This window comes from Centrocercus urophasianus, unplaced genomic scaffold (genome assembly GCF_019232065.1).
Source record: "Centrocercus urophasianus isolate 14NV4802_14NV808 unplaced genomic scaffold, USGS_Curo_1.0 seq_17, whole genome shotgun sequence".
In the NCBI taxonomy this organism is placed as follows: Eukaryota; Metazoa; Chordata; class Aves; order Galliformes; family Phasianidae; genus Centrocercus; species Centrocercus urophasianus.
The window spans coordinates 29,689,818-29,717,318 of NW_024884722.1; the positions used below are offsets into that span (position 1 = coordinate 29,689,818).

The 27,501-nt window shown below is 39.5% G+C and overlaps 2 protein-coding genes across 3 annotated transcripts in view; both read left to right on the plus strand.

The window, feature by feature from the left end:
* The window catches only part of PARG (poly(ADP-ribose) glycohydrolase), a 63,561-nt gene extending 57,382 nt beyond the window's left edge, over nucleotides 1-6,179 (plus strand). The window contains exon 18 of one of the 2 annotated variants that reach the window (XM_042817793.1): nucleotides 31-6,179. In XM_042817793.1, coding sequence (XP_042673727.1) covers nucleotides 31-194 — 164 coding nt within the window. In that variant the 3' untranslated portion in view covers nucleotides 195-6,179. The remainder of the gene's footprint in view (nucleotides 1-30) is intronic. The other variant, XM_042817794.1, reaches the window with a different exon arrangement.
* Nucleotides 6,180-17,122: 10,943 nt separating this feature from the next.
* Nucleotides 17,123-27,501, plus strand: part of OGDHL (oxoglutarate dehydrogenase L) — a 50,602-nt gene continuing 40,223 nt past the window's right edge. Inside the window, exons 1-2 of the mRNA XM_042818323.1 lie at nucleotides 17,123-17,329; nucleotides 22,536-22,715. Coding sequence (XP_042674257.1) covers nucleotides 17,123-17,329; nucleotides 22,536-22,715 — 387 coding nt within the window. The remainder of the gene's footprint in view (nucleotides 17,330-22,535; nucleotides 22,716-27,501) is intronic.

The window sequence follows — 27,501 nt, forward strand, 5'->3', positions numbered from 1 at the left end:
ATTTAATATTTCTTTGTTTTCATTTTCAAGGGGATGTTTATAGGCTGCTACTCAGATACTACAATGAAGAATGCAGAACCTGTTCTACTTCAGGACCAGAAGTGAAGCTGTACTCTTTCATATATAACACCATTGAGTCCTATGCAGATTCTACAGATGATGATGAAGAAAAAGGGTTGTGCTTTGAAGATTAAGATAAATGTGTTTAATTGGAATATTGTTCAACTCCTCCCACTCATTTGAATTGCTGGGTGGAAAGTATGACTTGGATAACTTAATATATATTGATTGCATTGGTAGTTATCAAACATCCAAAAATCTACCTTTGAGAGGCATGATAGCTTGTTTGGTGGCTTCATACATGGAAACTTGTTCATGTGTGTACAGAGAGGATTTCTCTGGTAAATCTGGTTTGCTTTACACCTTTGTTTAGCAGGAGGTTTTGTAAACACTTGTATTTTGATCAAAATATTGCTGAAAGATTTCAGAAGATTTCTCTGTATCTGGACTTCTTGCTAAGCCTAGTGCTGGAGTATGTGCAGCCATATAACCCCCAGAATGAGTTTAGAGAGAAACTTTGTAATTACTGTTCTTATTGACAGTTGTAACAATTTGATTACCTCCTTAAGACTGCCATGGTACTTCCATTGTTCTTATCCAAATTTTCCCACATTTAGTTTAAAATGTCCTGGTTTTGATATACTTTGTAATAAATGGCTAAATGTGAAGATTCTGGAGGAGCTATAATGCATTTCAGAACTGCATTAGCTTGGTCAAATTAGAAAAAGTTATCATGAAGAAGAGTCTGAAGAACAGATGGGTGGGAAAATGAGGTATGTGATCAGAATTAGAAGCAGAAGGAAACATTCATGTATTAAACTTCTAAAACCATCTTGTTGGTGCTATCTGTTACAACACTGAACAAGGTCGTAAGCATATTAGTACGCACGAAGTTCCTCAAGGATCACTGTTGTTGATAACTTCATTTGAATTAAGGTCTGCTGTAATTTTGTTGATATTCTCATATCAGTTCTCCCTTACTGCAGCATGTGAGCATTAGATACCTGTGGGAAAACAAGTGGAAAACAGTTGCATATGAGTGGGAGGAAAGCCCAGGCTACAGATAAGAACATAAGGTTTTGTGAGGAATTTGCACCTATGTTGTCTTAGGCATGGGAATAATAACATTGGAGAGAGCTCAGAAGATCTGTAAAAACTGTTTTTAATGTCTCTGTGAATACCAAATTATTGTTTCTGTAGTATGTTAATATTTTACACAAATCTACAGATAAATAGGTGAAAAAACTTTCTAGGTCTACATACAGGGTCGATTCAATGAAATGTTTTCTGTTAGTAATTAAACCCAATTTAAGTTCAGGCCAACATTGCTAAATTTAACCTCTTCTGTGTCAGATCTGCCCGGTCAGTTATAGCTGCTCTCTGAGCAATACAAGTAACAACAGCAGGAAATGTAGTGAGCTATAGCTCTAGTATCAACAAATCCTTTTGGCTGGTGTCTGATAAAACATCTGCAAGCCTGAAATGTAACCTACTAATTAAATAGTGGAAGCTGCTGATAGTCTGGCTAGCAGTAAAGCACCCATTGCTTGAGCTGCTCTGGTGGAAGAGCAGTATCAAATTGTTTGGGTCACTTAAAATGACTTCAGAGTGCTGCACCATTGCATCAGTGCTGCAGTGGGCCGCTAGGAATTGTTGCTTCAAATGTGACACACAGCAGCTTGGCTGATTTTTGTCCTATTATTCCTGCCAGCTATGGTTTTCTTCACACACATCCGTGTCAAGGAAAAGTTTTACAGTAGAATTTCAGGGCCCTCTTAGTGTTTGCATCTTGTATCCTCTCACTTTGCAGAAATCTTTTCTCCTGCTCCTTGTGTTTTCCTGTTGGCTGAGATTCTGGCAATGACAGAACTTGTAGATGCAGTGCTGATGACAAATGTACCTGATTTATTAAGAGCCGTGAGACAAACTTGGTGCTACCTGCCACATCTTCACTGTACTACTCAGGATTTCTTATAGAAAAGGTGAAAAGAATTTGTTCCAACCAACTGGAAGAAAATACAGCAAAAAGTTTTAGGTGGCCAGATGTGAGTTCCCCTTTATTGTAAATGCATGCATCTTTAGTAGTGCAATATTTATTTTTGTTGTGAGGGAAAAAGATTCTTCTGTTAATGAAAAATGTACCAAGTAAGATGGCATAAAATTTTAGTTTGGCTCTAGAAACAGAAAAAATATATATTTAGTTTTGGAAAAGTTCTCTGAAGTTCATATAGTAGTGTATTCGGTTACGTTTTGGAGTGTCAACTATTTTAGGAAGTTCCTAGTTCTGTCAGCTTTATTTTCACTAATACTTGAGACCTTTCAAACAGGGGAAAGAACAGCTTCTGAGATTGCTCTTTAGGTTATGTTTCCCATACATTTTTTCCTGAAATATGACTACATGGACAGGAGAAAAAGAAAACTTGTTTTCTGTTTAATGTCATCTGAGTAAGAATGATCTTCCCATGTTCTGCCTTGTGTCCCTGAACTCATGAAGGGCAGCACTGTAAGAACTCTTGGAATATGACTTCAATTGCAGGTGGGCTGGAGATTACATTTTTCTTGGTTTGTTTTGTTTTTCTGGATGATAAAAAGCCAAGAGTTGAAGAGTTACCAATGGTGTTAGATTGCCATGGCTTTGGAATTCAGTAAGTGTTGAAGTGCCCAGAGTGCTGCGTGGGGAAGGAGGAATTTTGAGCCCAACGTGTACTCTGCACCTCACTTTTTCTGTCCAGCTACCACTCTCCATTTATAACCTACCTGAAGTGTTTTCTTTAGCTGGAGATGTGTTTTGGTGCTCTGGACATAGCATGGAACAGAAGGCCCAATGCTCTTCGCAGCCTAGCAAACTTCATACTTCTAGAAACCTAGAAATCTTTTTATGGAGTATTGCTCTTTTTTTTATTATTATTATTGCTTTAAGGATGTTTGTTATATGTTTTCAGATAAAAATAAACTTCCTACCAAAACTATTGTTTTATACTTGTTTTAGCAGCTAAACTGAATGCTTAGTATCAAAGAGGCAATCATATAGATGGCAGTGTTGCCTCCTAGTGAAATTTGGTGTCAGAGTGCTGCTGTTTGTTCTACAGCTCTGGCACCTAAACTCCTTGGTTATGAGGTGTTCTTCTGAGTACCCATTTCTGTATATATTAATTTATAAATTGATGAACTGTTCCTGACGTTCTTCTGAACTGCAGTTTATGCATCATTATATTCTATTGATTTTTCTGGATCTGTATGCTAATGTTTACATGACTTTTGTAGGAATACAATTAAAAAATTGATTGAAGCAACGTGGTTTACTTTGTCTTACAATATACTTCCCAGGATTGAGAGATTCCAGTACATCTGAATGTACATGGCCCAACAGGAGTTGTACTGTTGACTGCCAGTGCTGCCATAGTAGTAAATCTAATAATTCTCACAATATCATAATTTGTTCATGATTCATTGTGCTTAGTAATTAAAAAAGGAGGGAACTATTGCAAATTTGGGTTAGTCTTAAGAGAGCCTGAGGGCAATTGAAACATCAGCCCCTGAGAGCAACTCCCCAGTTAGAGAGACTCTTGGTGACTGCTCCATCCTGTAGTTGCACCTTTTTGCAGTTGCTCCCTATTTTCTGGCTTATTTATACCTCTTTTTATCTTTTAAGAGTAAGTGCCATATGCAAAGTCACTGTGCATTAGCCAAGTTAACGAGGAAATTCATCCACTGGGTTTACTGAAGGAGACTCTGGGGCAGGTGCAATTGTACTCGTTATACTCACATTTCAGTTTTCAATAGCAAAGAAAATGGAAAGGCTGATCCACTGCTTGTTCCTGGTTTTAGATTTAATCTTGGGCCAGAATAACCAATTGCCTCATGGTGATATCAAGTGTTGGACAGCCTGGAGGTGGCAGCTCTGGTAGCGTGATGACTGGATAGAAAAGGGTTGATGTGTGTTATAAGCTGTAAGGACAGGGATCCAGGAGAAGTAGTGTGTTTTTGACAAGAATAAAAGCATCCAGAAAGCCATAGAAGTAGCAAGATGCTGCAGCCATCTCAAGATTTTTAACTAAAAATTGAGTGTTTATGATCTTGTTCTGTGCTAACAGTGTTTCATGCTCATTTATCACTGCTTAAGTGATTCTGACCTGGGAACCATGTAGGAGGTATCTGTCACTGATAGCTCCATTACAACAATATCATCAATTTCTGCTTAACTGAGCTGTCAAGCTGGGGTTAGATTGCCTGGTTCTGGCAAGCAGCACTCAGAATGCTGTTAAAGGAAGCTCTAGTATGTTCTAAGTCTTCCTGATAGTACTGTGGTACAGTGCTGTGAGGCTTATGGATGCACAGGAGACACAGACACCACACTGTGTGTGCTGAGTAAGACATGCACTGCAGCAGCTTAAAGAAGCTGACACAAACTGCTGGCAGTGCAGGCTGTTAATGCATGGTAGAGATACTGCATTATTTTTGCCAGCTGACTTTGCTGGCTGCCTGGTGTCCTCACATCTCTGCGTCTACAGTCAACTCTGTTCCAGATTGCATGTGGAATGCTTCCAGTAGCTTACTTGCCTTAAACAAAAACTGCCTAATCCTGGGCTGCTAGTTCTTTTGGTAAGCTGAACAGGCAGTATCAAAAATGGGAGACGTGATCCATATTTTCCTCTTCAGTATCTGAGAGAACCATTTTGGTATTCCAAGTTTTCAGGCAATGGAAGAAAATAAGGGGATTTCTTGTGGTAAAAGTGTGTGTGGTTATATAAACATTTGAAAGCTCTAATTCAAGCAAAAGAAGCTGAAGTTTAGTTCAGAAGACAGATGGGAAACAGCGAACTCCTTTAGTGTCTCCTAACGTAGTTGATGTTTTATTGTCTGAATTTAGCTAAGGACTAATGGTATTAATAGCATTTTTGTCTAGAAGTATGGTTGTAAAATGACTTTTGTGTAAATTAAATTCACACTGAGAAAAACATCAGAAGTGCATGAGAAAGAAAAGCTCTCTGAATTGTGGCTAGGTATGCTTTGCAATGGCTGTGGAGGGTCTGAGAACTCAGGCTGGAGAACCATTAAAAGAGGCACTGTGTCACGTCCCTTTTGAAGTTCAGTGGGGAAAGAAGTCTAAGCACTTAGCGTGGTCATAATGTTGCAACTTCAAAACTGAGAGTAAGAAATAAGTGGAAAAAATTCTCCAGGCTACATTGTTCCATCAGTTGGATGTGGGTTTTGTTTTTGTGTGTTTGTGTGTTTGTAGCTGGAATGCCAGCAAATAGCTTTCTGATGAAATATTCCTATTCCCTTGCATGTCTTCTGTACTAACAGTGTTCTCCTGTTAATAAGTCAGAGTAGCTTCCTCCTCTCTATAATCTTCATTATCTGGGCAGAGAGGAATTGTCTATGTATAGGGAATGCAGGATGTTCCCTCTAGCGTGCATTGGCTTTGCAGTACTAACAGTTGAAATGCGATACAAAGTTCTTCCCCTATTGCAGGGATTTTGCCTGCCCAGCTCAGAAAGGAAATCCATTTGTTGATCAGTCTGATATGCTGTTTTCCAATGAGGTGTACCTGCAAAGGAACGCTGGGCAAGTTAATTATCTTGAACTCTGACTTAACGTGGGTTATCGCTAAAAAGAATTAAACTTTGGAAGTTTAATTTGGAACTTTACTTCCCTTTGGAAGCAAAGGAAGCTAAATTCAATCTGTTACTTTTGAGGAGCATCCGCTTAGGGCTTAGATGTACTTTATCTAATCTACTTCAGAGATGCATCAGAAAAACCTTCCTGCATGCCTTTCTTAGTAAGGACACTTCTGTTTTTGACAAAACACTTCTGTTTTGACGCACGCTGTGTCTTCAGCTGGAAGCTGATGGAAGGTACTGAATGTGTTTATTTCTTCCACTCTGCAGAGCAACCAGATACAATAAAAATACTGTATAAATCAATGTTCAGTCATGGCAAGAACTACATTTTGCTAAGATATGAAGATATACATTTTCAAAATTAAAGGGTAGGAAAATTGCTTTGAAAAGCTAAGTTTCACTACTGAATAATGACAAGATTTTTTTAATGTACTGGGAATTGATTGGATCTGAACCAAAATGTCATAGAAATAAACTAATAGTAAGTGCTTCACATTCTTTGTGTCGTGGATAAGGTCCTAAAAAATAGTATTTTCAAATCCAGAGCTAACTCTATCTTCAAAATGCCTGCATTATAAAGTAATTATTCTGTTGGAGTTCTAAGTCATTACTTACTTGTTGCCTGAGGAATTTTATAGTAGAACAGTATTAATAAGATGTCAGGAGTACAGATTCAATAACTTAATCTTTGTGGTAAACAAAAATTTTATATTTTCATTCATAATTACTTGACTTGCTGCAAATATGGGCCAGGAATTAAGGGATGTTATGTGAAAAATCAGAACTTTGAATTTTGAGAAGAAAGAAAGACCAGTGTGTGCTGAGAAAGCCTTGAAAATGCCCTAACTTTGAGAAAAGGAGGCTTCCAATTCTTCCATGCTGTAAATTTCTGCTGAGTGGGCATTTAGACTTCATTGAAAAGGGGAAATGGTTTTAAGTTGAAGGAGGGAAGATTTAGGTTGGATGTCAGGGGGAAGTTCTTTACTATGAGAGTGGTGAGGTGCTGGAACAGCTGCCCAGAGAGGCTGTGGATGCCCCATCCCTGGAGGTGTTGAAGGCCAGGTTGGATGGGGCCCTGGGCAGCCTGGTCTGGTATTAAATGGGGAGGTTGGTGGCCCTGCCTGTGGCAGGGGGTTGGAGATTCATGATCCTTGAGGTCTCTTCCAACCCTGGCCATTCTGTGATTGTTAATAATGACAATTCCCTGTGCTTTTGTGCTGAAAAAAATCACCTACTGATTGATTGGGTCCCCTAGGCCTTCATTTCACCACCTCCACATGCACAAAAAAAATAACAGCCAAATCCAGTAGATTAATAATACAACAAATTCTAATCTTTTTTTTGCTATCTGAAGTTCAACCATTTGATGACAGGCAATTGTGAGGACTGGATTTGTTTTTAAAATGAAAATTAAGTACACAGCCAAAAGACAGATAACTTAGTGATTGTTTTAAGTTTTTGAAGTCTTAAAATTGTTTATCAATCAGTAATTGGCGTGTGAGATCTGGAAACAACAAGATGAATTTGCACCTTCTGTGTCACAGTTTGGGGCAGTTCTATGACTGACAACAGGAACCTCCTTTGCCTATAAGGATTGCTTTTGGCTTTGGTAATTTGAAAAGCTTCAAGGCTAATCAAATTCTTGCTTGCTCTAAACAAACATTCCCCTCTTTTTCCCTCAAATCTTGATTACATGTAACCTTCACACAGCCTCAAAATGTCAATAAATTGCTTCTAGATTGGCTTCTATTACAGTCCAGTAAAAGCTCCTGTAAAACCGTACTCATGAAAAATGATTAGTCAGTGGGAAAATAATTCATGTATATGCTTAAATGAACAGGATAAGGCTTTGCTGTTCTGAAAATTTGTGACAATGACCCAATAGATTTATGACTTAAAAAGTTAAATCCAATATCAAATTCTGATGTCCTGTAATACTCGTGCAGTGCTTCTCTGCAAGGTGTGCACTGAGGTTATAGATTGCAATGAGCACATCTTGTGTGTTGAAAAAATAAAGGTAGATGTTCTCCATTGCCCTTTTACGTCTCTAGGACTGAGACAAAAATGCAAGAAGTAACTAGCACCCCAAGTATCATGATGTTGTACCTAGGAGCCTGTACCTTAAAGCATTTCCTAAAATGAATATTCCTGGGCTGACAAAATTGTCTAAGGAGGGCTGGGTGGGAAACATGAGGCAGAAGGTGCTCAGGGACTTGTGACAGGGACAGTTGTGTGCTCAGAGATCATGACGAGATACAGGCAGTGCCCATGTCGTACAAAGGTAAAATTCACAAGTGCCAGAATACTAGACCTCAGGGATGAAACCCATGTGTGCTTTGGCCTGTGTTTGAGGACATGTTAATTCCTTGTGAGAGTCTTTGTTTACAGAAAGAGATTTCTTTATATCCTTGCCCTCTGGTCCGATGGCCTCATTGCCACTGTCTTCCTCAGCAGTGTCTAGCCAATGATCTCAGCCGTGGCCTGCAAGGCTCACCCTGTCTGCATCGTAACTCAGCCTCCCGCTCGCTCCTCCAAGCCTCTACCTCATGCAGAGCGCCTGTTGTGATGGTATGTGCCAGCTATTCTTAGCAGCTTTGGACTACGGAGTGAACTGTTTGCTTCAAACTCATTTACATAAGGCTGGGGCTAATTAGAGTCTGCAAAGTGACTTACAGTCCTCGCTCTTCAGAGTGAGATCTTTCACCTGCTACAATGTGCAGCAGTGGCAATGAGTGAGGATCGTGATTTGCTAGCTTGATTGAGTAAGAGATGAAAGGTAGGATTTATATACAAACATCTTTAGAGTCTACAATTTTTTTCCTTTAATTGGCTTCAGTGACAGCTTTCCCCAGGCACCGTGCAAATCCAGCAGAATGGGTGCAATGCCAGAAAGCTCTGTTGTTCCTCACTGCAGTGCCTGGAATTGCCTGTGACTGCCATAGCAATTGGAGAGATACAAATCCAAACCCAACATCACTGTGATCACAAAACTCATCTCACTATGGACTCCGAGTCACATAGACTCACTATTTCACCCAGAGGGTGGTGAGGCACTGGAACAGGTTGCCCAAGGAGGCTGTGGATGCCCCATCCCTGGAGGCATTCAAGGCCAGGCTGGATGTGGCTCTGGGCAGCCTGGTCTGCTGGTTGGCGACCCTGCACATAGCAGAGGGTTGGAACTGGATGAGCATTGTGGTCCTTTTCAACCCAGGCCATTCTATGATTCCACCTTTCACATAATGGTTTTCTCCTTCATGCAGTGTCCTGTGCATTGATGGTGGGATTATGATTTATCGGACTTTCACACAGCTCAAAATGCTTTAAAATAGAGCTGCAGCAGTACTGTTTTCATGCTAGTGAAACAAACACACTAAAAGCATCCACTGCTCACTGCCCTGATGAGAAGACTGGAGATATTAAAACAGTTACGCTGCTGTACCCAGAGCACCACAACTGCTTCATGTTAATGAGTACGATTCAATGAGCTCAGCATCAATGGATGAAGATTTGGTAAAATAGCAGGATTCATGTAATGAAAGCAAAACCTGCAAGGAATTTAGAGCAAAATGAGAACAGTTAATGCTGAGCTAATAAAACAAGCACAAAAAATAGCATGCTTGGGGCAAGCTTTGGCTGTTGTATATTTTCCTACAATGTCACCACTATTTTCATAGCAGTTGCAGTTGTGAAACACAAACAGTTAGCTCACCTCGATAACTGAGATGCTCAAGCTATTTCTTATTTTACTGGAGAACAACTTGACAGTAAAATACAGGCAGCAAAGATTAAAAGTACAAAGCTGTTCCAGCTACGAACTAGAATCACTCTGATGGTGCCTAGCTGTTTCCAGCACTATGCGTGCTTCCAAATGGCCACCATTTAGGAACACAGGAAATGATTGTTACACTGTATGTGATAGACGCCCATTCTTTAACCCTTGGATATTTTACATTAACAGTTTTCATAAAAGTCCCCTTGGCTTCAGGCAGCAGGGCTGAAGGGGGCAGGAGCTGCAGGAAGAAAGTGTTAGAAAGAAATTATGAAGTTTTAACTGTACAACAGGTTTGGAGAGCAGCTTCAAAGGATCCCATTAGGAAAACAGACATGGTGCCAGAACAAAAATAAACAGAAAATGTTGTTTAGTTACTGCTGTATTACTCGGTAGGGACAGTGCATCTAAGAGAACTCTAGCTTTGAGGCACAACATGGTGTTGATTAGTGCAAATAAACCTCTTCAAGAGTCACCTTTCAGCAATTGCAATCAGACGCTGCCACTGTAGCTTCAAAAGCGTCATTAGCAATCCTTACTCCCAGGGAAAACTGCAAATCTCAGACGCCCTGGAAGTTTTAACTGATGGATCTATCTTGCCTCATGTGTAAGATAATTACACGTTCCCTCATTAGGATAAAGAGCATTAAAAATCAAAATAGGTCCTTCTGAAGAAAATACTGCCAGTGGTATAGACTAAGAGCTGAGGATAATTTTCCTGCCATATATGACGATGTCAGCTACCATGAAGTTTTATTTTCTCCTAAAAGAATGATATTAAAAAAATACAATGTATTTTAGATGTAGGTAGAAGGAAGCTATTGAGAAAAAAGATTTCTATTTTTGTTAAGATTCTCTTATGAAATACCTGAAAATACTAAAACAATTTTCTAGCAGTTTTCTCATAATCTGTTGTTAAAATAGAGAAAAATATTGTTTTTCTTATTCTTTCTGGGTTAAGCAGTTAGTACCACTTCACTCACTGTTAACATACCAAATGCTGGCAGGACGTTTTGCATTTCACAAACATCTGAAATCCAGTTAAATTTCTACTGAGTTTCATTTGAAGCTATTCTCTAGCTATTCTCTTGCTGATGGATCTTTGGCCAGAGCCCACCTAGAGTCCTGCAGTGTGATTCCACTTAGGAATATGGCCTGGTGACTGAAGTTACTTGAAAACAACCTGTTGTCCACAATCAGTTGAGAAGCAGTCTTCCACTTATCTGGGCTTTTGGATAAAACATTCTATTCTTCTCAGATACTGCTTCCTCCACAGAAAGAAATTTCAGAAGAGAGGACAATTGAAAACCAGGTAAATGCTCTCCGTATAAAACGGTATGTAAGAATGTCTGTAGACCAAATAAGCGTGAAGTTGTTAACATTAGTTTCTGTTGTGAAATTGGTATGAAAGGTAAATACTCCTATCACACTTGAAGGAACTTTGGAGATTGTCCAGGGCAGCCTCCTGCTCAAGGCACTGAAGTCAGACCAGGACTTTGTCCAGCCAGGTTTTGAAACTCCAACTATGGCAAATCTATTATGTTGCTGTTTATTTAACCTTGAGTGAAAAGCATTTTACTTCTATCTGGACTGAACCATCACCATTTCTGAGTCTCTCACCCTCCTGCCAGGCACTGTGGTAGAAAGCATGGCTTTGTCTTCTTTATATACTGCTCCCAGTTATCCCACTTGCTGAAGGAAGAACAGTGATTATTTCCCTGAAGCTGCTGGCTGTGCTTCTGTTAGCACAGCCTGGCGTGCTTTTTGTCCTCGCTGCCAGACTGTGGCTGACTCCTGTTTAGCCTACCCAATACAAGAAGAAGCACCAAGTTACAGGTGATTTTAGTGCTCCTCAGATACTCAGCAGCCCATATTTATTTTGGGAAGTCAGGGATATTACAGAAATTCATGGCATACAAAGCCAAGGTTTCTGCAAGCAAATGGAATGCAAATCACCAGTATGAAACTCACCACTTAGCTGCTGAAGATGTCATAGATAATTAATATGCTTCTCCTGTCTAGGACAGGGGAGGGAGAAAAGTTTGATAAATGATACCACTTGACAAAAAGAGAACATAGAAGAGACTGAGAGAAAGCACTGAAGTGAATGGAAATCTGCCACTGGCGCACCAGAGTTGTGGTTTCACCTGTTGACTTTGTAATAGTAAGCAAAATGTTCTGAATCTGTGCACCTGTTAAGATAAGAAGCAGGGAAGGGTAGTCCTAGATAGTGGAACCCACCTGAGCCAACTTGAGCAAACATCATAGGATATTCACTGTCTCTACTGTTAGGCCCAAAGTGAGTCCGTGTTTTACCATTTCACAATCGTCTTGCTTTAAGAGATGGTACTTTAGATGTGAATCTATCAATCTGTGGTTTTAGACTTCAGTTGTAATAGACATATTAGGAAATAAAGTAAAATGGAGTTTCTGTGCTTGGCTGAAGAGAACTTCTGATAAGTGTTGTCTCTAGTGAAATTACTGGTAACAATGAAGAGTTGCCAAAAATACATAAATAAATGTATCTGTCTCAGGAGGGGGAGCTCTTAATGAGATTGTCCTTCTCTGAGTAATCCTGTATCCAGACCACCTCCTATGAGATTACCCTTTGAAGGGACAAACCTACTGAGAAGTCATGCTGTGTTACTGAGAGAGTTGTGTGAAGCAATTAACCTCAGGAACCTCGGTGCTGATTGCAAGTAGCTGCTGGTCTGGCAAGGAAACCAACGTACCAAACCAAGCAAGGACAGAGGCAAGGCATTACAGTCATATGATGTTAGGCAGTAATAAAAATGACAAGTCAAATCATGCTCCTTGCTGCTCAAGAGAACCGAAGGGCAACACATTCAATTTTCAAGAACAAATTGGTTCAAGTCCTGTTAAAATGTAGTTTGGTTTGGTGGTTCTAGTTCTGTTAATTCCTGCCTGAGTTAAGACATGAGAGAAATAAAGAAGAAAGCATGTCAGATTAAAGCAGACACACTACAGAAAATAAGGATAAATGTAAAAACAACCCACGGTGAGGCGGCATGTCTTTCAACACAACAGAAAATTTCCTATCTGACTTCAGGGGTACTTCAGGGGTACATTTCAGGGGTACTATCATAGTTATCCTGTATCACATATTTTATCTAGCACAGTTTCCTCAACATATGAGTTCTTTTGATAAAGAGCTGGCATGAGAACGACCCTAAGCAAGCTGTCAAACATGGCCCTGTGTCTGCTCTGAACTGCAGATTTTCTAAGCTTTCATTCCACCAATGGGCTTTCATCCCAGACAATTTGAAAGTGTGACAATTCAGCAGGAAGCAAGGATGGTGTACGTGTCTTCCTTTAGGGGTGAGTAAAAGGAAGGGATAAGCAAACAAATGGGCAAGTACAGCTAGAACTGTGAATGGAAATTTTAAGAATTAAAACTGGAACCATACAAAAATAGCAGGCAACTGACTACTACGGAGCCTGTTCACTGCAATGGTATTCCAAGTCACCTTTGACATGTGGGTTTCCCTCTGAGATGGAAGGTAGGTCTGCTCATCTTCACTATAATTTTTAACTGCATTTATGTTCAGTCAGCATAGCATGATTGCTCTAAAGATGGCTTCTGTCTGCTCATAATAAGGTTAAAACTCAATCAGTAAATGTAGCAACCAACAATATTTCACCACTTGCCTGAAGGCTCAGTCAGCACCTGGCTGTCTGCAAGTACCTGCCCAGCACGTGCCATTTCACAGGGTTGATGAGCCCCCCTTTTGCAGCTTGGCAGCCCCTTTTCTGCCAGCCTCATCCATGTAAGGTGCTTTTCTGGGCAGGCTATTCCCAGTACACTGTATCATGAAACACGTTAACTGTTGGTGTTAAATATTCACACATTCACTTTGCAGTATAAATCAACAAATATGTTGTGTCTGAACTACAGCAGACTATAATGGAATGGCATTAATAACTTCATGGAAGCGTAGGGGTTGGAAGGGATGTCTAGAAGTCACTGCGTCCAACGTCCCCACTAACGCAGGTTGAGCAGGAAGGTGTCCAGACTGGTCTTTAATCTCCAGAGCAGGAGACTCCACCACCTGTCTGGGCAGCCTGTCCCAGTGCTCTGTCACTCTCACTGTAAAGAAGTTCTTCCTCATGGTTGTGTGGAGCTTCCAGTGTTGCATTTTGTGGCCATTACCCCTTGTTCTATTGCTGTGTGCCACTGATCGGCTTGGCACCCCTCTCAGCATTCTCTTCTCCAGACTGATGAGACCCAGATCTCTCAGCCTTTCCTTGCATGGGAGGTGCTCAGGCCCCTCATCTTCTTTGTGCTGGATGCTCTGTGAAGTTTTCTGCCTTTTTGAACTGAGGAGCCCAGAATTCATGGACATCCAGGAAAGGAAGACTCGGAAGGTAGAAATAAATATATGAGTAGCAAACAAATACTTAAAACTATTGTCTTGCGTTTTATATTCAGCCACATAACCTGGGGCAATTAAAAAAAAAACCTTAAACACAGCTGTAGGCACTTAAGCAAGCTGTACTGCTTCCGGACCTTGCCCATCCTCATCCTGGATGGCACACAGGACGGCCTTGGGGCATTTCCCATCTCCCTTAGGAAGCTTCCAGCCGCCCTCACAGGCGCTGTTGGAACAACCCGCACTGCGCTCCTTCCACACTCCAGCGCTCCGCTCACAGCCGCCCACCCCATCAGCGCGTCACTGAGAGCTCAGAGACGCCGCACGGCTGCGACCCTCCCAAAATGGCGCCGGGGTCGCGCGCCGCCGAGGTACGGCGGGTCGAGGGGCGTGGCCTGGGCGCGGCGGCCGCTCCGGTGTGCACGGCGCCGTGACCTCAGCGCACACACCGGTCGCCGCGCCGCGCCTCACGTGACGCAGGTAACGGTGCCGGGGCTCGCCGCTCCCTTAGCGCGGCCCCGTGTCTGGCGGCGCGGGCGGGGGTGAGGCTCGTAGGGGTGGGCCGGGTGCGAGGGTTGGCGGGGGCCCGGACTGTGAGCGCGGCCTGCCCGCGAGGCGCTGAGCGGCGGCCGCCGGGCCGAGGAAGGTGGACCGCAGCCCCGCGGCAGCCCCGGCGGCTCCGGGCCGCGATGAGGGTTCGCTGTGAGGACGGGGCTCTGCACGGCGGGTCGTGGCCTTGTGGGGATGGAAGGGGAGCCACCGCCCTTGTGCCTCCCGGCCGTCCAGCCTCAGGGGTCGTTGGCAGGCTGGGCTCGCGAGGCGCTCCTCGCCCTTGAAGCACTAGAGGTACCCCGGGGCTCGCCCTGAGATAAATGAGTGGCCTGTGAGTTTCTTGCAGTCCTGCTTGGTTGGGCAATTGTGCGTCTTTATGTAGAGCGGCAGCATGCTTGTCCCTCTGTTCGCAGTGATCCACTGCAAGTTTTTGAGTGTAATTTGTTCATTACATTTCATTGTTTTCCCCCTACCAGCCTTGTTCTATTAGAATTCTTTTATCCAAAGAAGAGCTCTCGGAGTGAATTGCGTGCAACATGTAGGAGAAAATGAACGTGGTAGTGGATGAATGAGCATTTTTGTGTAATTGGTGCAAGTCCTAAGGAACATCTGTTAGCACTGGTGTCAGGGCTCTGATCTAAGGAAACACAGTACTGGTGCTGGCATTACCAGGAGAATATTGATTAATGTGTGACTGCCTTTGTAACATCTCTGTTCAATACAATCTAGAAGAAAGCAGAACAAATGCTGGAAGTGCCTTGCTGTTTGTTTGATACCCTCTAGAAACCTGACTGGAACAGTCCGCAAGGCTGTCCTTGACGTTACGTCATGGCTTCAGAGTGCCAAGTTGCAAGCTGGCTTGCATCCTGGCATCTGCACACAATACTGCAGAGCTGCACTGGAGAAATTCTCACCTGTTTACAGCTTTCACTTACTTTCACCATTCTAAAGTTGCTTTGGTGCATTAAATATCAGGTTCTTCTTCATCTGGTTTATTGCTTCTTTCTTATTTTTGACCTCTGGTAGCAATTTAATTAATATCTTCCTTTTGGTTGTTTCTTGCTCAGCTTTATTCCCTGTCAATCACAGTTTCCATTTCAGAGTTGATTTAGGAAACATAACAGAGTGGAGCAATCCTAACAGCTTCTGCATGCTGTCCTGTGTGCTGATTTTTGACTGACAGTCTCAAGGCTGGGTGTGCCAGGATGTTCTATGAACACACTGGAGATTTACTTGGAATAATGTCTGTAATAATTGTTTTATTCACCTGTGACTTTCATACCTCCACGGAAATGTATTGCGTATCTGTCTTTGTAGATTCTATGTTAACAGTTAAGATTGGATTGTGAAATTCAAATTGGGGTTGGAGGAAGTGGCTGGTGCCAATAATAAACTTTGTTTTGATTATATAATGCTGTATGCAGAATTGGCATTCATTTTCAAATCTCCCTTATAAACTATTTTGCTTATTGCTAGGAGACAGATACACACATCTCCAGGCAGGTATTTTAGCAAGAAGGAATGTGAAATTGTATGTACTTAAGAAGTTTGCCACTGGAATACAATGAACTGGAATACAATGTTCATTTAATTCCTTTTTATCTCAGCAAAGCACTTTAAATGAGAGCAGGTAACCCTTTAGAAACAAACTTCCATCCCCTGTGGTACGTGTACAGATGTTTTGTAGTAGAGGGTGAGATTCACCTGGAGTAAAGTGTGCAATAATAATTTCAGGCAGGATGGGCATAGATAGGAAATCCTGCTGATATCTCAATTCTTAGAGTTGAAACACGTGAATCTTATTAAATTCTATGAGACTGTGTTACATATCTATAGTGGTTTTAGTGCTATTATGCCTTAAGAAAGAATTTTGTGTAGGGACAGTTTATTTTTAACTCTGTTGTCCCATTTGTTCTGAGCTTTTGCAGGACTTAATCAGCTTCCAAACTAGTGCTAGGAGCTTTTATCTTCCTGCAGTTGCCAGGAGCTGTTATCATGGGCAAGGTGTTGAGACAGGAGCAAGTCAGTGTATAACAAGGTTTGAATCTGTGAAATAGGAAATGGCAAGTGAATATGTCAATATGAAGACTTAACCAATGCTTATTATTAGTGGTATATAATTATTAGTATATAATTATTTTGTTAGCATCATTGCACGTGGCATAAAATATATATATATATATATATATATATATATATATATTTATTTTTTTCAGCCACAGTGCTTGTGGTTGAAACTGTTTCTTGAACCTACCCCTGTTAGGCTCTGTAAGAGGTTACATCTTTCTTCAGCTGGTTGACTGCAGTTACGGTTGCCAGGAGCTCCAGCAAAGTCAATGATTAGCAGTCTTGTTGATTCCCAGGGACCCTGGACTCAGGGGGCACACGGTGCAAGTGGAGTTGTGATTGCTTTTGCTTTGGAAACCAGGGTGCTGTTACCAGTTACAGAACCTGGGACATGAGCTGCTCCATGTGGGGGACAGATATCAGCAGCACTTCCACGGCTGTAAGTGTAGCTCTATAGATGGTCACGGAGTGGCCTCTCTCCTGTCAATGACTTCATGCCTACATGTTAAAGGGCTTTGTTAAAGAATACTCCAGTCAGAAACTTAATTTTTTGCTGTGAGACTGAATGTGTCTATAATTCATTTGCTGATTTTTTTTTTCTAAATTAGTTCTGTTTTTGTCTTATTAATAGACTTGGATCTTCTGTTTAATAAACAAAAATGAGTCATATGAAGTTGTTTGCAGCTACAGTGAAGTGGCATGGCATTAAAACTCTGCGAAAGCCAGATGTAGCCAGGAGGGTGTTTTTCCGTAGCCAACGCTGTGTTTCATCAGGAACCTCAGAGCCATTCCTGAGTGGAAGTAATTCAAATTATGTGGAGGAAATGTATTATGCGTGGCTTGAAAACCCTCAAAGTGTACATAAGGTGAGTAAAAAAGTTAACTGTAAGTCATACTATTAGGTTGAGTAGAATTGATTTTTTTGGATTTCTTATAAGGCAAGTTAAAACCAGAAAAAAAGTCTTGTATGAAATGAAAAATGTGAAACTAATTTCCCACATATTGATTGATCTAAGATGTGATATTGCAGCAAAACAAAAGTATAGAGGAGCTGTGAGCTTGGTGACCTGAGTTGAAAGAATGAGAAGTCCATTTTAGAAATAGTGAGCTACTCAGAAACCTTCAGCATTTTTCCACGTAAAGGTTTTTACAGCAGATTGTGAAGTAAGTGATCAGATCTTGAGAAAGATCAAAGAAATGAAATACCTTTAATTTTTTAGCTCATCATAGTAAGTTTGTATCAGATGATACAGTAGCTTATGTTGATGTTGTTGCTTCTGAACTGTCTAAAGAAGATGAATGAATGTTTCTCCAGGTAACTGTGCAAGTCATAACCTTATTAAAAAAAATTAAAAATTTTTAAGAATCTATAAAGAACTTATTCCATTGTCTTTCTCTAGACTACAGATACTTGTTGGTTGTTGGTTTTTTTGTTTTTCTTTAGACTGTTGCTGATATCCCATGGGCAAAATACATGGATTTACTCTTTTTAATAAGCTTTCTGCTGACAAGGAAGGCTTTCTTACAATGATACATGTATATTATTAACTTAAGAAGCAAAAGGAAGTTAGATAAATTCTAAGGCAAATGACTAATTTTCTGCAGAAGCAATGTGAAGTATTTTACCAAATTGGATGTATGTTCCCTTATTCTTGGGGCACGTACATCAAAATATCACTTACAACCTGTTGCTGTAGGTCTGATAATCTATCTAGGAATGTGCAAGATGGATAACGTGCAAGTGATGCATGTTGAGAGGGGAAAAAAGGGGACTGAAATAAGCAGTTCTGGAACTATTTTTTTTTTTTTCTGAATCTTGAGTGCGATCTTGATGAAAAAGATGAAAAAGGCAGTAATGAGTCTTGAGACTGAATGTTGTTCCAATAGCAGCCGGGTGCCAGGCCTTTTGTCTTGTTCCTTAACTTGCAGCTGAAGAGACCTTCCCCAGGGGTGGCTCATTCTCTCATGCTATTTCTCTTTGATTCGTCTTCTTGTCGCTGCCAGTTACATCGACAACCAGTGTAGAGCAAGGCAGCGTGTTGTGTCAATCTATTGACTGTAATGTATGAGGCCTTCATCTGGTATTGGTGGTATAATTTGTTATCAGCTCTTTCATTGTGAGCATGCTGTGCGTATGAACATATCCCTCAGTGCTACTTGAGGTGTTGTCTTTATATAAATATGTATTTAAGTTGCATCAACTTCTAGCGAGCTTCTTTCACTGGGGGGAGCGGCCCTTCTCATCCAGACCCTTTACAGCGCTGCCAGTCGTAGCGCCGAGCCCGGGTACTCGCTGTCACCTACCGGAGCGCCGGGAGCTGTCTGTGGTGCTGAACGGTCTGCGCCGCCGAGTTCCCGCAGCGCGGGAGCCTCCCTGACCCCACCGCCCTCGTAGCGGAGCAGTAATGAACTGAATGAACTATGAGTATAAAGCTAAATGATTGACAGAATTACTTTACGAATCTTCACGCTTAAATAATTGTGGTTTTTTGATTTTTTTTTTTTTTTTTCAGTTGAGAGAAGAGATTAATGCTGTAATCACACATAACTTTTAAATTTTAGTTTAATCAGTGAATTTAATTTTTGATTTCTTTTAAACTGCCTTTATTGACAGAAATTGTTTAGATGAGCCTTTGAAAAAACAAAATGCTGAGAACTTTAGTCACTTTGTTTTCTTAAAGGTAAGGAAAATGTATGTCATAGTGGTATGGCAGAAGGTGAATTTCTGATTTTGTCATTCTGTTACAGAAAATGGTGATTTCATTATTTATCCATTATATCCTGCGTTGTTCAGAGAGACAACTTGTACTAGGCTTATACATGTTAAATTCTCCTTCCTTTTTTTTCCTCATAGGTAGTTCCTTCTTATGAACAGAGATGTTTCTCCTTTTTAATGAGCTGAAAAGGCTTTTTAAATTATTATTATTTTTCTTGGCTTTTAAGATCACATTATTTACTTTTACTTAGAAACTCCAATTAGTCAAGGCTCCTCAAGTGATTTTTCCCTGCATTGATAGGTATGTCTTGCCATGTATGTTTATTTGAAAACATATTTAAAACATTCTTAATCCTAAGAATGTCTCCTTTCTTTATATACCATGCATACGTATTTGCTAGCATATTTTTATTTCGTAGGAGCTTCTATTCATTGTGCAAATCAATTCCTGATTGTTTCCTGTTTTTCCTTGTCTTCTGAATTTTCCTGTCCTTAAAGTAGCCAAAACAACAATCAGAATAAAATGACGTGGGCTTTGAGAAAGGCATCATTATTTCTGCTTGAATTGTGGTGTCAGAGCCATAGATCATAAAGCAGAAGCTTGACAAAGCTCAGTTATAACTATCACAAGATTAATTACAAATTGCATGGTTGGATATTGAGTACATAGTGTCTTCCATATTATCCTGTATGCAGCTGCTTTACCTTGAGCATGTAATCACTTTCTTGTTGTGCATACTTGGAAAAAGGGTGGTTTTGTTCCTCTGTTTGACTTTTTTCCTCTGTTTGGTTTTTACGTAGTGATGCTCAGTGTGTGTCTTTCTAAGGATTTACTCTTTTTAGTGCAGTTGATAAATATCATGGCACTAGGGGAAAAAATAAACATTGGCAAGGTAACAGATGTTTTAGTTGTTGAAGTGTAATGCTGTTTATTATATGAGTAAGATATCGCCACTTAATCTCTTGAATTGTATGGCGTTAATTGAGAAATTAAAATAGTGGTTAACTGCAGTAGGGATTTGCTGTCAGAAAAAAAGCAGAAGAATGTATCATGTATCACTTCTGTGCCACTTTAGATTTTTTTTTTCCCTCATAGATGTGTATAGATGTATTTTTCTATTATAAGTTCTCCATACCATATTTTAAATTTAATTAAAATTTAAGTTTAGTTGAGAACCTTTAGGTAAGCTGTGAGACCAAGTTTGTCTTCTGTCTTTTCAGTCATTTGGCAAATGCCGTTGCCAGAAACTGGCATCAGTACACAAGACTTGAGGACTATAATCTGGTATCAATCTTGAAAGGCACTAGAGAATTTTTTAAAGGCTTTGATGGATGGATGTCTAGAAAAAACTAATTTTCTGTAGCCAAATGATATATTTTCCCTCCCCTCTGATTAAATGTCAAACCGGCTCAACAAATCAATAAGTTCAAAAACACGCTAAGAAATAGTGTAGTTTCCTTCTCTCTTAGCTGTCGGTGTCTTCATATTTGAACCTTTTGAAGGTTTTTTTTTGTTGTTGTTTGTGAATTTGCATGCAGAAGGGTGCCTGTGTTTGCTCTTAACCCAGTAGCTTCTTGGGCAAATTTGCTTGGATTTTATTAGCAGATGTCTCAGCAGTCCACTAGGTTAATACTCAGTTTTTCTGTGGGACTGTGCTGTGATAACTTTTAACAAAACAAAGAAATACAGTCGGCTCTGCTGAGAAAAGAAGAACCCTGAGATAAGCAAAACACATTCTTTATTTAAACTTTGCATGAATGTCAGATTTGTCATGGTTCGAAATGTGTGTTTGGAAATTACTAAAATATTGAAAATTAATATCTGTATTGACAAAATAATTCTTGCAGTCTACGTAGCCTTACTTTCAACACAAAGATATTGTATTGGTTTACCATGGTCTGGGACCTGCAATCTCTCCGACCGTGTGTTGTATAGGTGTAGAATAACAATATGGTTCTTAATGTGGAGTAAGGTATACAGACAGAATACCAAAGGCAATACAGTTGTACTGATAGACTCTTGAAGGATGTTACATGAATTTGGACTTCTAATCTAATTGTGACAGGTAAGGTGTGATGCAAAGAAGAGTAAAGGTGGTAAGCATGACTTATTTCCTAAAACTAACCACGACGTGTGAGGTGCCTATCTTGATTTGCAATGTGTGTACGAATGAGACTGTGTTACATCAAGCCTGCATAAGAGGAGGGTGGATAATTAAATATGTTTATCATATTTGTAGCAATGCAACTTCATATTAATAACAGAGTATAAGAGGTGCCTTAGAAGAGTTTCTTTCTGGCATTATGCTCATGTTCATGAAGAAGTTTCTGTTCACAGGTTCAGTGAGTGCTGAACCTACTTCTACAACTTAAACTTGGAAAACTGAGTGAGGTTTTGCCACCATAGGTTGGCCTGCTCTTATTGTTCCTGAATGCCTTAAAACCTGCAGAAATATCAGTGTGAAGACTGTCTTTATTAATGAAAATATAATTTTAAAAATATTTTCTTGTTGCCTAACTGGTATTACATAATTTTCTTTCCTTTGTGTATTCTGCAATGAATATTTGAAGTGAAATATATAAAAGTGTAGGTGGAAGTAAAAGGACTTTTTGTTTTAATTCTGTTTTTGAAATGTGTATTCTTTTGAAGTTGTCACCTGCAACTGAAACCAGGGCTGTGATTTCTTTGATAGTAAGGTGTTCTGAGCTAGCAGGGAAGGGATCTTTGACCAAAAGCCTCACTCAGCAGAGTGGTTTCTTCAAGAAAAGTTATTAAGGACTGAGTCAACATATTCATTGAGTATCTTAAATATCATGAACTATTTAAGTATCATTAAAGGAATGATTTCATTTCAGTTATTAAGGTTTTCAGTTTTAGAGGCTTGGTAGGTCTTTATTAACAGCACAATTTTATACCTGTTACTGGTTGTGTGAATCAGCTTTGCCGTGAAAAAGAGCCGTGTGAATGAATATTGTATCAGGGTGCTTTGCACTCGTATTGTTGGAGTTTTCCACTGAGTAAGCTCAGTCTAAGAAGGCAGACAAAAAGGTTTCTATGTAAACAAAGACATGGAGATGCTGCAAAGGTGTGGAGCATTTACATATTGGACTTAATGACCTTTCTGGCATCCTTCTAGCTTGGTATATTCTGGTCTCTTATCATTGCTTATGATGTTACAGAGGCAGAAAAGATAGAGCTTTTATCCTGCATTGAATATGCTCTTTTGTTGCTGTTAGTTGTACTTAAGACTGTCATGCAGTGAGATACAATTAGTAGCTTGAAGCTGCTGCTTTTGATTGAAATATTCATCTGAGGTAAGGAATTTTCTTCCTTCCTTCTCTGTACGCATGTCCAGTCTTGGGATTTGTTTTTCCGTAATGCGAACGCTGGCCAAACGTATGATCCTCAACTGCCAGATCAGTTGGAAAGAAAGGCATCATTTCTTCAGAGCCATGGCCTGGCCCGGACACCGGGGAAAGCTGAAAAACTTGTTGAAGATCATCTTGCTGTGCAGTCTTTAATAAGAGCGTACCAAGTAAGTGTACTGAGGGGAAGGGGTAAGGAGTTCATTCCTTTGTGACCAACCTTTTCCTTCCTTTTGTTTTTCTTTTGATCTTAACATCTGCCTATTAGGACTTTTTTTCTCTCCAGCTCAGTTGACCAAATTGGGATGATAAGTAATAATTACCTCAACTAATGTTACCTCTTATGAAGAGAGAGTATGGAGGTGCTGATGATGTTCAGATGTGTGCAGTTAAATAAGAGCTTTTCCCACTCTTCAGCAACAAACCTTTCCACAGTTCAAGTCTGTCTTGAACTGGAAGCTGTTACAGTTCTAAATGCTTCAGTCTCCTGTAAGACAGAAGGAAATGTGCTTACCTTCTCATGCATCCAGTGTGCATGTTGAGATTTTTGATATGAGCAGGATTATTTGTAGGGAAAAAGAGAGGAGAAATAATGAATGAAGCAGAGACTGAATTTTGGGAGGCTGAAAGGTACTGAGTTTAGGTCAGCTTTGATGAATTGCTTTTAGAGAAGCTATTCATCAAAATTGACTTTATTTCACACTCTGATTTTTTTTTAACCCTTTTATTAAATTAAATAGCATAATTTCCTTTTTCCTCTAAAAGAAAAAAAAGGATTTTGGAAGTGATGCAGCAGTTTTGGTTACACGTTTGCCAAGTCTAAAGCAAGTTGAAGTATTTCTATTTGGTCTTGTGTTTAGTATCTTGATTTCACTAAGGGCTTAAAAACAGTGTGAAAACTTCATTTTCTACATATATTGCCTTGTCACCAGCGATTCAGATATGAATCCTGTTAATCCAGTTTTTGGAGAAATATTGTAAGGGAGTAGAAAGGTTTGTGAATGCAGAGAAAATACAAAGCTTACTTTGAAATATCTATGTGGTAAACAACTCCTTCAGCCTATTAACTTTTGCTTGCAATAAAATTTTGTTGAAGAATTGGAAAAAGTTAGGGAACATGAAGCTACTTTGACTTGAAACTCTTTAAGGAATGGCTGTTCTGTCTCCTGCGTTTGAAAGTGTGTGTTATCTGACTGAAGTGACGGAATGGAAATGTCTTTGTAAATGGCAGGAACCTATGTGTCTGTGACAGACAATGAGAGAGGATTACCTAAGGCAACTGTCTGTTTTTAAAAGGTATTTAATACCCTCTAAATTCAGCGTTGAAGGGATTAGATCAATTTGTGACCTTCCTTTGCCTGATAATGAAATGAAATTGAGAAAGATACAGAATTTTCATTTCTCAAACCTGTCACTGTTTTATGGTTTTTGTGGTAAACTGCCCTGTGGTCTGTTGAGCAGGTCTTCTGGAAAGGCAGTTAATCTATTGCTTTTCTAACGCAAAGCACAGGACACAATGAAGGGATTTCCAGTGGAAAGTGTGTGCTTAACAAAAATGAACACAGGCACTAAAATGCTTTTAAGTTTAATATCTTGGCTCCTCTTTTATTTAATTATTTGTTTGGAATCTGTGTCCAGAATGGTGTTTCTGACTGCTGCTTTTGATGCACTGTGATTTAGTGAGATGCCTGTGAAATAAGCTACTGTTTTGATACAATTAATGACAATTGTATTTTGATTTGAAGCTGAATTGGATGTGAGGTTTTAAGTTCTATACCAGTGCGTAACAGTCATGGACTTTTGTTTGATATTTGGAGCAGATATTCCAAAAATTCATCTAGGCACTGGCACAGAAGCATACCTTTTGGCATCCTGTCTCCACCATCAGTACTGACTCAGGTGTTTTGGCTTGGTCCCTCTGAGTTTGTGTCTTCTGACCCTGCATGTGGCTCTTTTGAATTCAATATCGTTTAGCTCCTAGCAAGTAAAACCAGCTCAATTAACACATACATGTTAGCACCTCTGCTAAATGTTATCTGATTAGGATGTGGCGAATGAGCTCGTCTTGAAAATAACTATGTTCTTAAACTCTGTTTTCATAAAATAGTACAGAATAAAACTAATTAGTCTTGTTGAACTTGGTAGATCACACAGTATGGCAGTTCATGATAGATAAGGGGTAATTTTTCTTAAATTTTTTCTTTTCTTGTAAGATACTGCAAAAACTACAGGAGTAGCCATATCCATTTGACTTTGTTTCCTTTCATTTCTGTTTTTTAAACAGAGCTTGAAGCTGTGGTTACTACAGAAAGCTTTCTGGAGGCATGGAGGATGGTATTTACAGTGCCTCTGTAATAGCAGGCAAGCACTTTGATTTTAGAAGTGTTAAACTGAAAAAGAAAAGTATGACTTTTGTTAGGTTCAAGAAAAGAAAAAAGAATGTTTTTTTGAGAAAACATTAAAATACTTTAGTAAAATTGCCCTTTAGATGCATTTAGATGGCTTGCAAAATGTAGACTTCATTTGCAAGGCTGCGTTAAATTTTGTTCTTGTTGTGCCTCAATATCTAGTAGCTGATTTTTGTTCAAATTAGAAATACATTTTTCCTCATGTTAAAAGGTCTGCAACTGAGGAGGAGAGTAAAAGTACCCAGTCTCTAATGTACCCTAGTCTGAAACAAGAAAAATAACAAAACTTTTTGCTACGGGCTGCAAAATCACTTTACAAATGATAGGTCAAAGTGTAGTACAGAAATACTGTAAACTTCACTTGATGGTCATGGTTGCTGCATGTAGCAATATATATTTATATAGTTTAGCTGGATGGCTTTGTGATGCTTTGCAAATTGCCTGTTAGATGTAATATTAGGATAGTATTTAATTATTTCTTAGAAACACTGACAACCATCAGACGTTTCTACTTGCCTGTTTCACCTGTTCATTCCAATAAGGTGAAATGTGCAAAATGCATAAAATTGATTGTGCTGAGGGGTGTCTATCAGGGAACAATCTACAAACCATACTTAGAGGGTATGCTGTCCTCAGCAGTAACTGCTATGTTATTTAGAAGGTCTTTTGTACAAACTCTTAGTGTGAAAATATTTCATGATCTTGACAGGATCAGGATTTAGCCCTTGCTGTTATCTGTTAGTAACCAGTGGTCACTTGTGTGAATCCTTTTGACTTGAGAAGATGTGTATATTTTCCAGATTAAAGAATTGTAATGATTCAGTAGAAGATAGATTTGCTAAGCTTGGAAATGAAGCACTTAGAGACTGTTTTATCTCATCTGATTGAGCTGCAAGATCTGCCTTGCTTGCTTTCTTGCTTGTTTGCATGTGTTTGCTCATGCGTGCTCAACTATCTCTTTATTCATGTTTGCTTGTAATTTTGTGCTGGCTCATCCTTTACCCTCTCCTTCGCTCTTACCCTCTATCTCTTGTGAAAACTGGGCACAATGGATATTGTGTACTGTGTTTTAGTTAAAGACCAACTGCTCCTGCAGTTGGTAATATGGCACAATGCTTTACTAATATGCTCTTATGGGTTTTGGCACTCTTGCTAATAATCTTCCAGCTAATACTGGAGAGCAGCTGTAGCTTAGGGAGGTGAATTCTTTCCTGTTGATGATGCTGGAGACAGAATTGTTTGCTTAGTTCCAGTCAGATAGACTTTGTGCTGCTGTAAACAATGAAGTGGCACAGATGTTGCCGTGGGCATCATTTTGCCTGTCAGAGCTTTATTACTGGTGATTCATGAGATGCAAAGAGTCTCAGAGGCCAGACTGAATTTGCAGGGCTGGTGGTTCTAAATAAGATGCCTTATTTCAGTTTGTTTGCTTATGAGTGGAATGGCTTTTGTTGTGAAATCAACAATACAGCAAATACAGAACGTCTGAATAGTGTTTTTATAAGTCACTTCTTATAAATGAGCCACGCTTTAATCCCTCTCTAGTACTTTGTGATGTAAGTTATTAATGTTCCAGTTTATTAATATAAAGAGACAATTGAGATATTAGCAATGTGAATGAAATTCTGCTCATATGATCTGAATTTCTCCTTGAAAAGTAGTAAGGAGAAAGTGGTCAAATCTTCATCAATTAAAAGCTTTTAATGAGGTAATTTGGTCTAGGAGTCTCATGCATAACAGAGATCATATAAAAAAAAGAAAAACAAAACAAAAACAAACAAACAAAAAAACCAACACAAAGCACTCGTGTGTCTCTATTGAATTAATTAGTTATTTCTTCTGTAGTATTGTTGTGTGTTAATGTAAGGCACTAATCTATAGCAACTTGTGTGCATTGACAGTGGCAATCCTGATAACTGAAAGCTGGCTAAACTCCCCACTTCCTGTGTGCTCTCTAGTATCCTCAGTATCATTCATATCATAGACTAAATTGCCGGAATTTCTCACATGAAAACAGAGATTGCTATGTGAAGTGAAGCTATGATGTGATTGCTATGTGATTACGAAGACTGATCTTTTTTAACTCCTGATATAAAATTATTTCTCATCAATCCATTTTTTTAAGGTCGGTAATACCATATTTTGGTGTTCTGCATCTGCTCAAAAGAAGACTCAGGCATAAATATAAAACAACCAAAGTAGAAAATATACAAATTATTTTCTGAACTTTATGCAAAGGTTCAGATTTTACCATTTATATCAGTTTTCTTTATTTATATTTCTGTGTAATTCTACTTTAAGTTTAATGCCAAGCAAAAACCTTGCATTCTAATCTGTAGCCTACAGTTATTAATAGGGATAGTATAAATATCTGGAGATATTAATAATGCTTGTTTTTTGTTCTTTAGGGGCAAACTTTGCGACTCTGACTCTTGACGTTAGCAGTGTTTGCTTGTTTTGACTTCATGGCTTATCTACGCGCTTTGGAGAGGTAGCGGTGACTTATTCCCTTTGTCTGACTTTAATTAGCTTGATTTTGTTTTTCTGT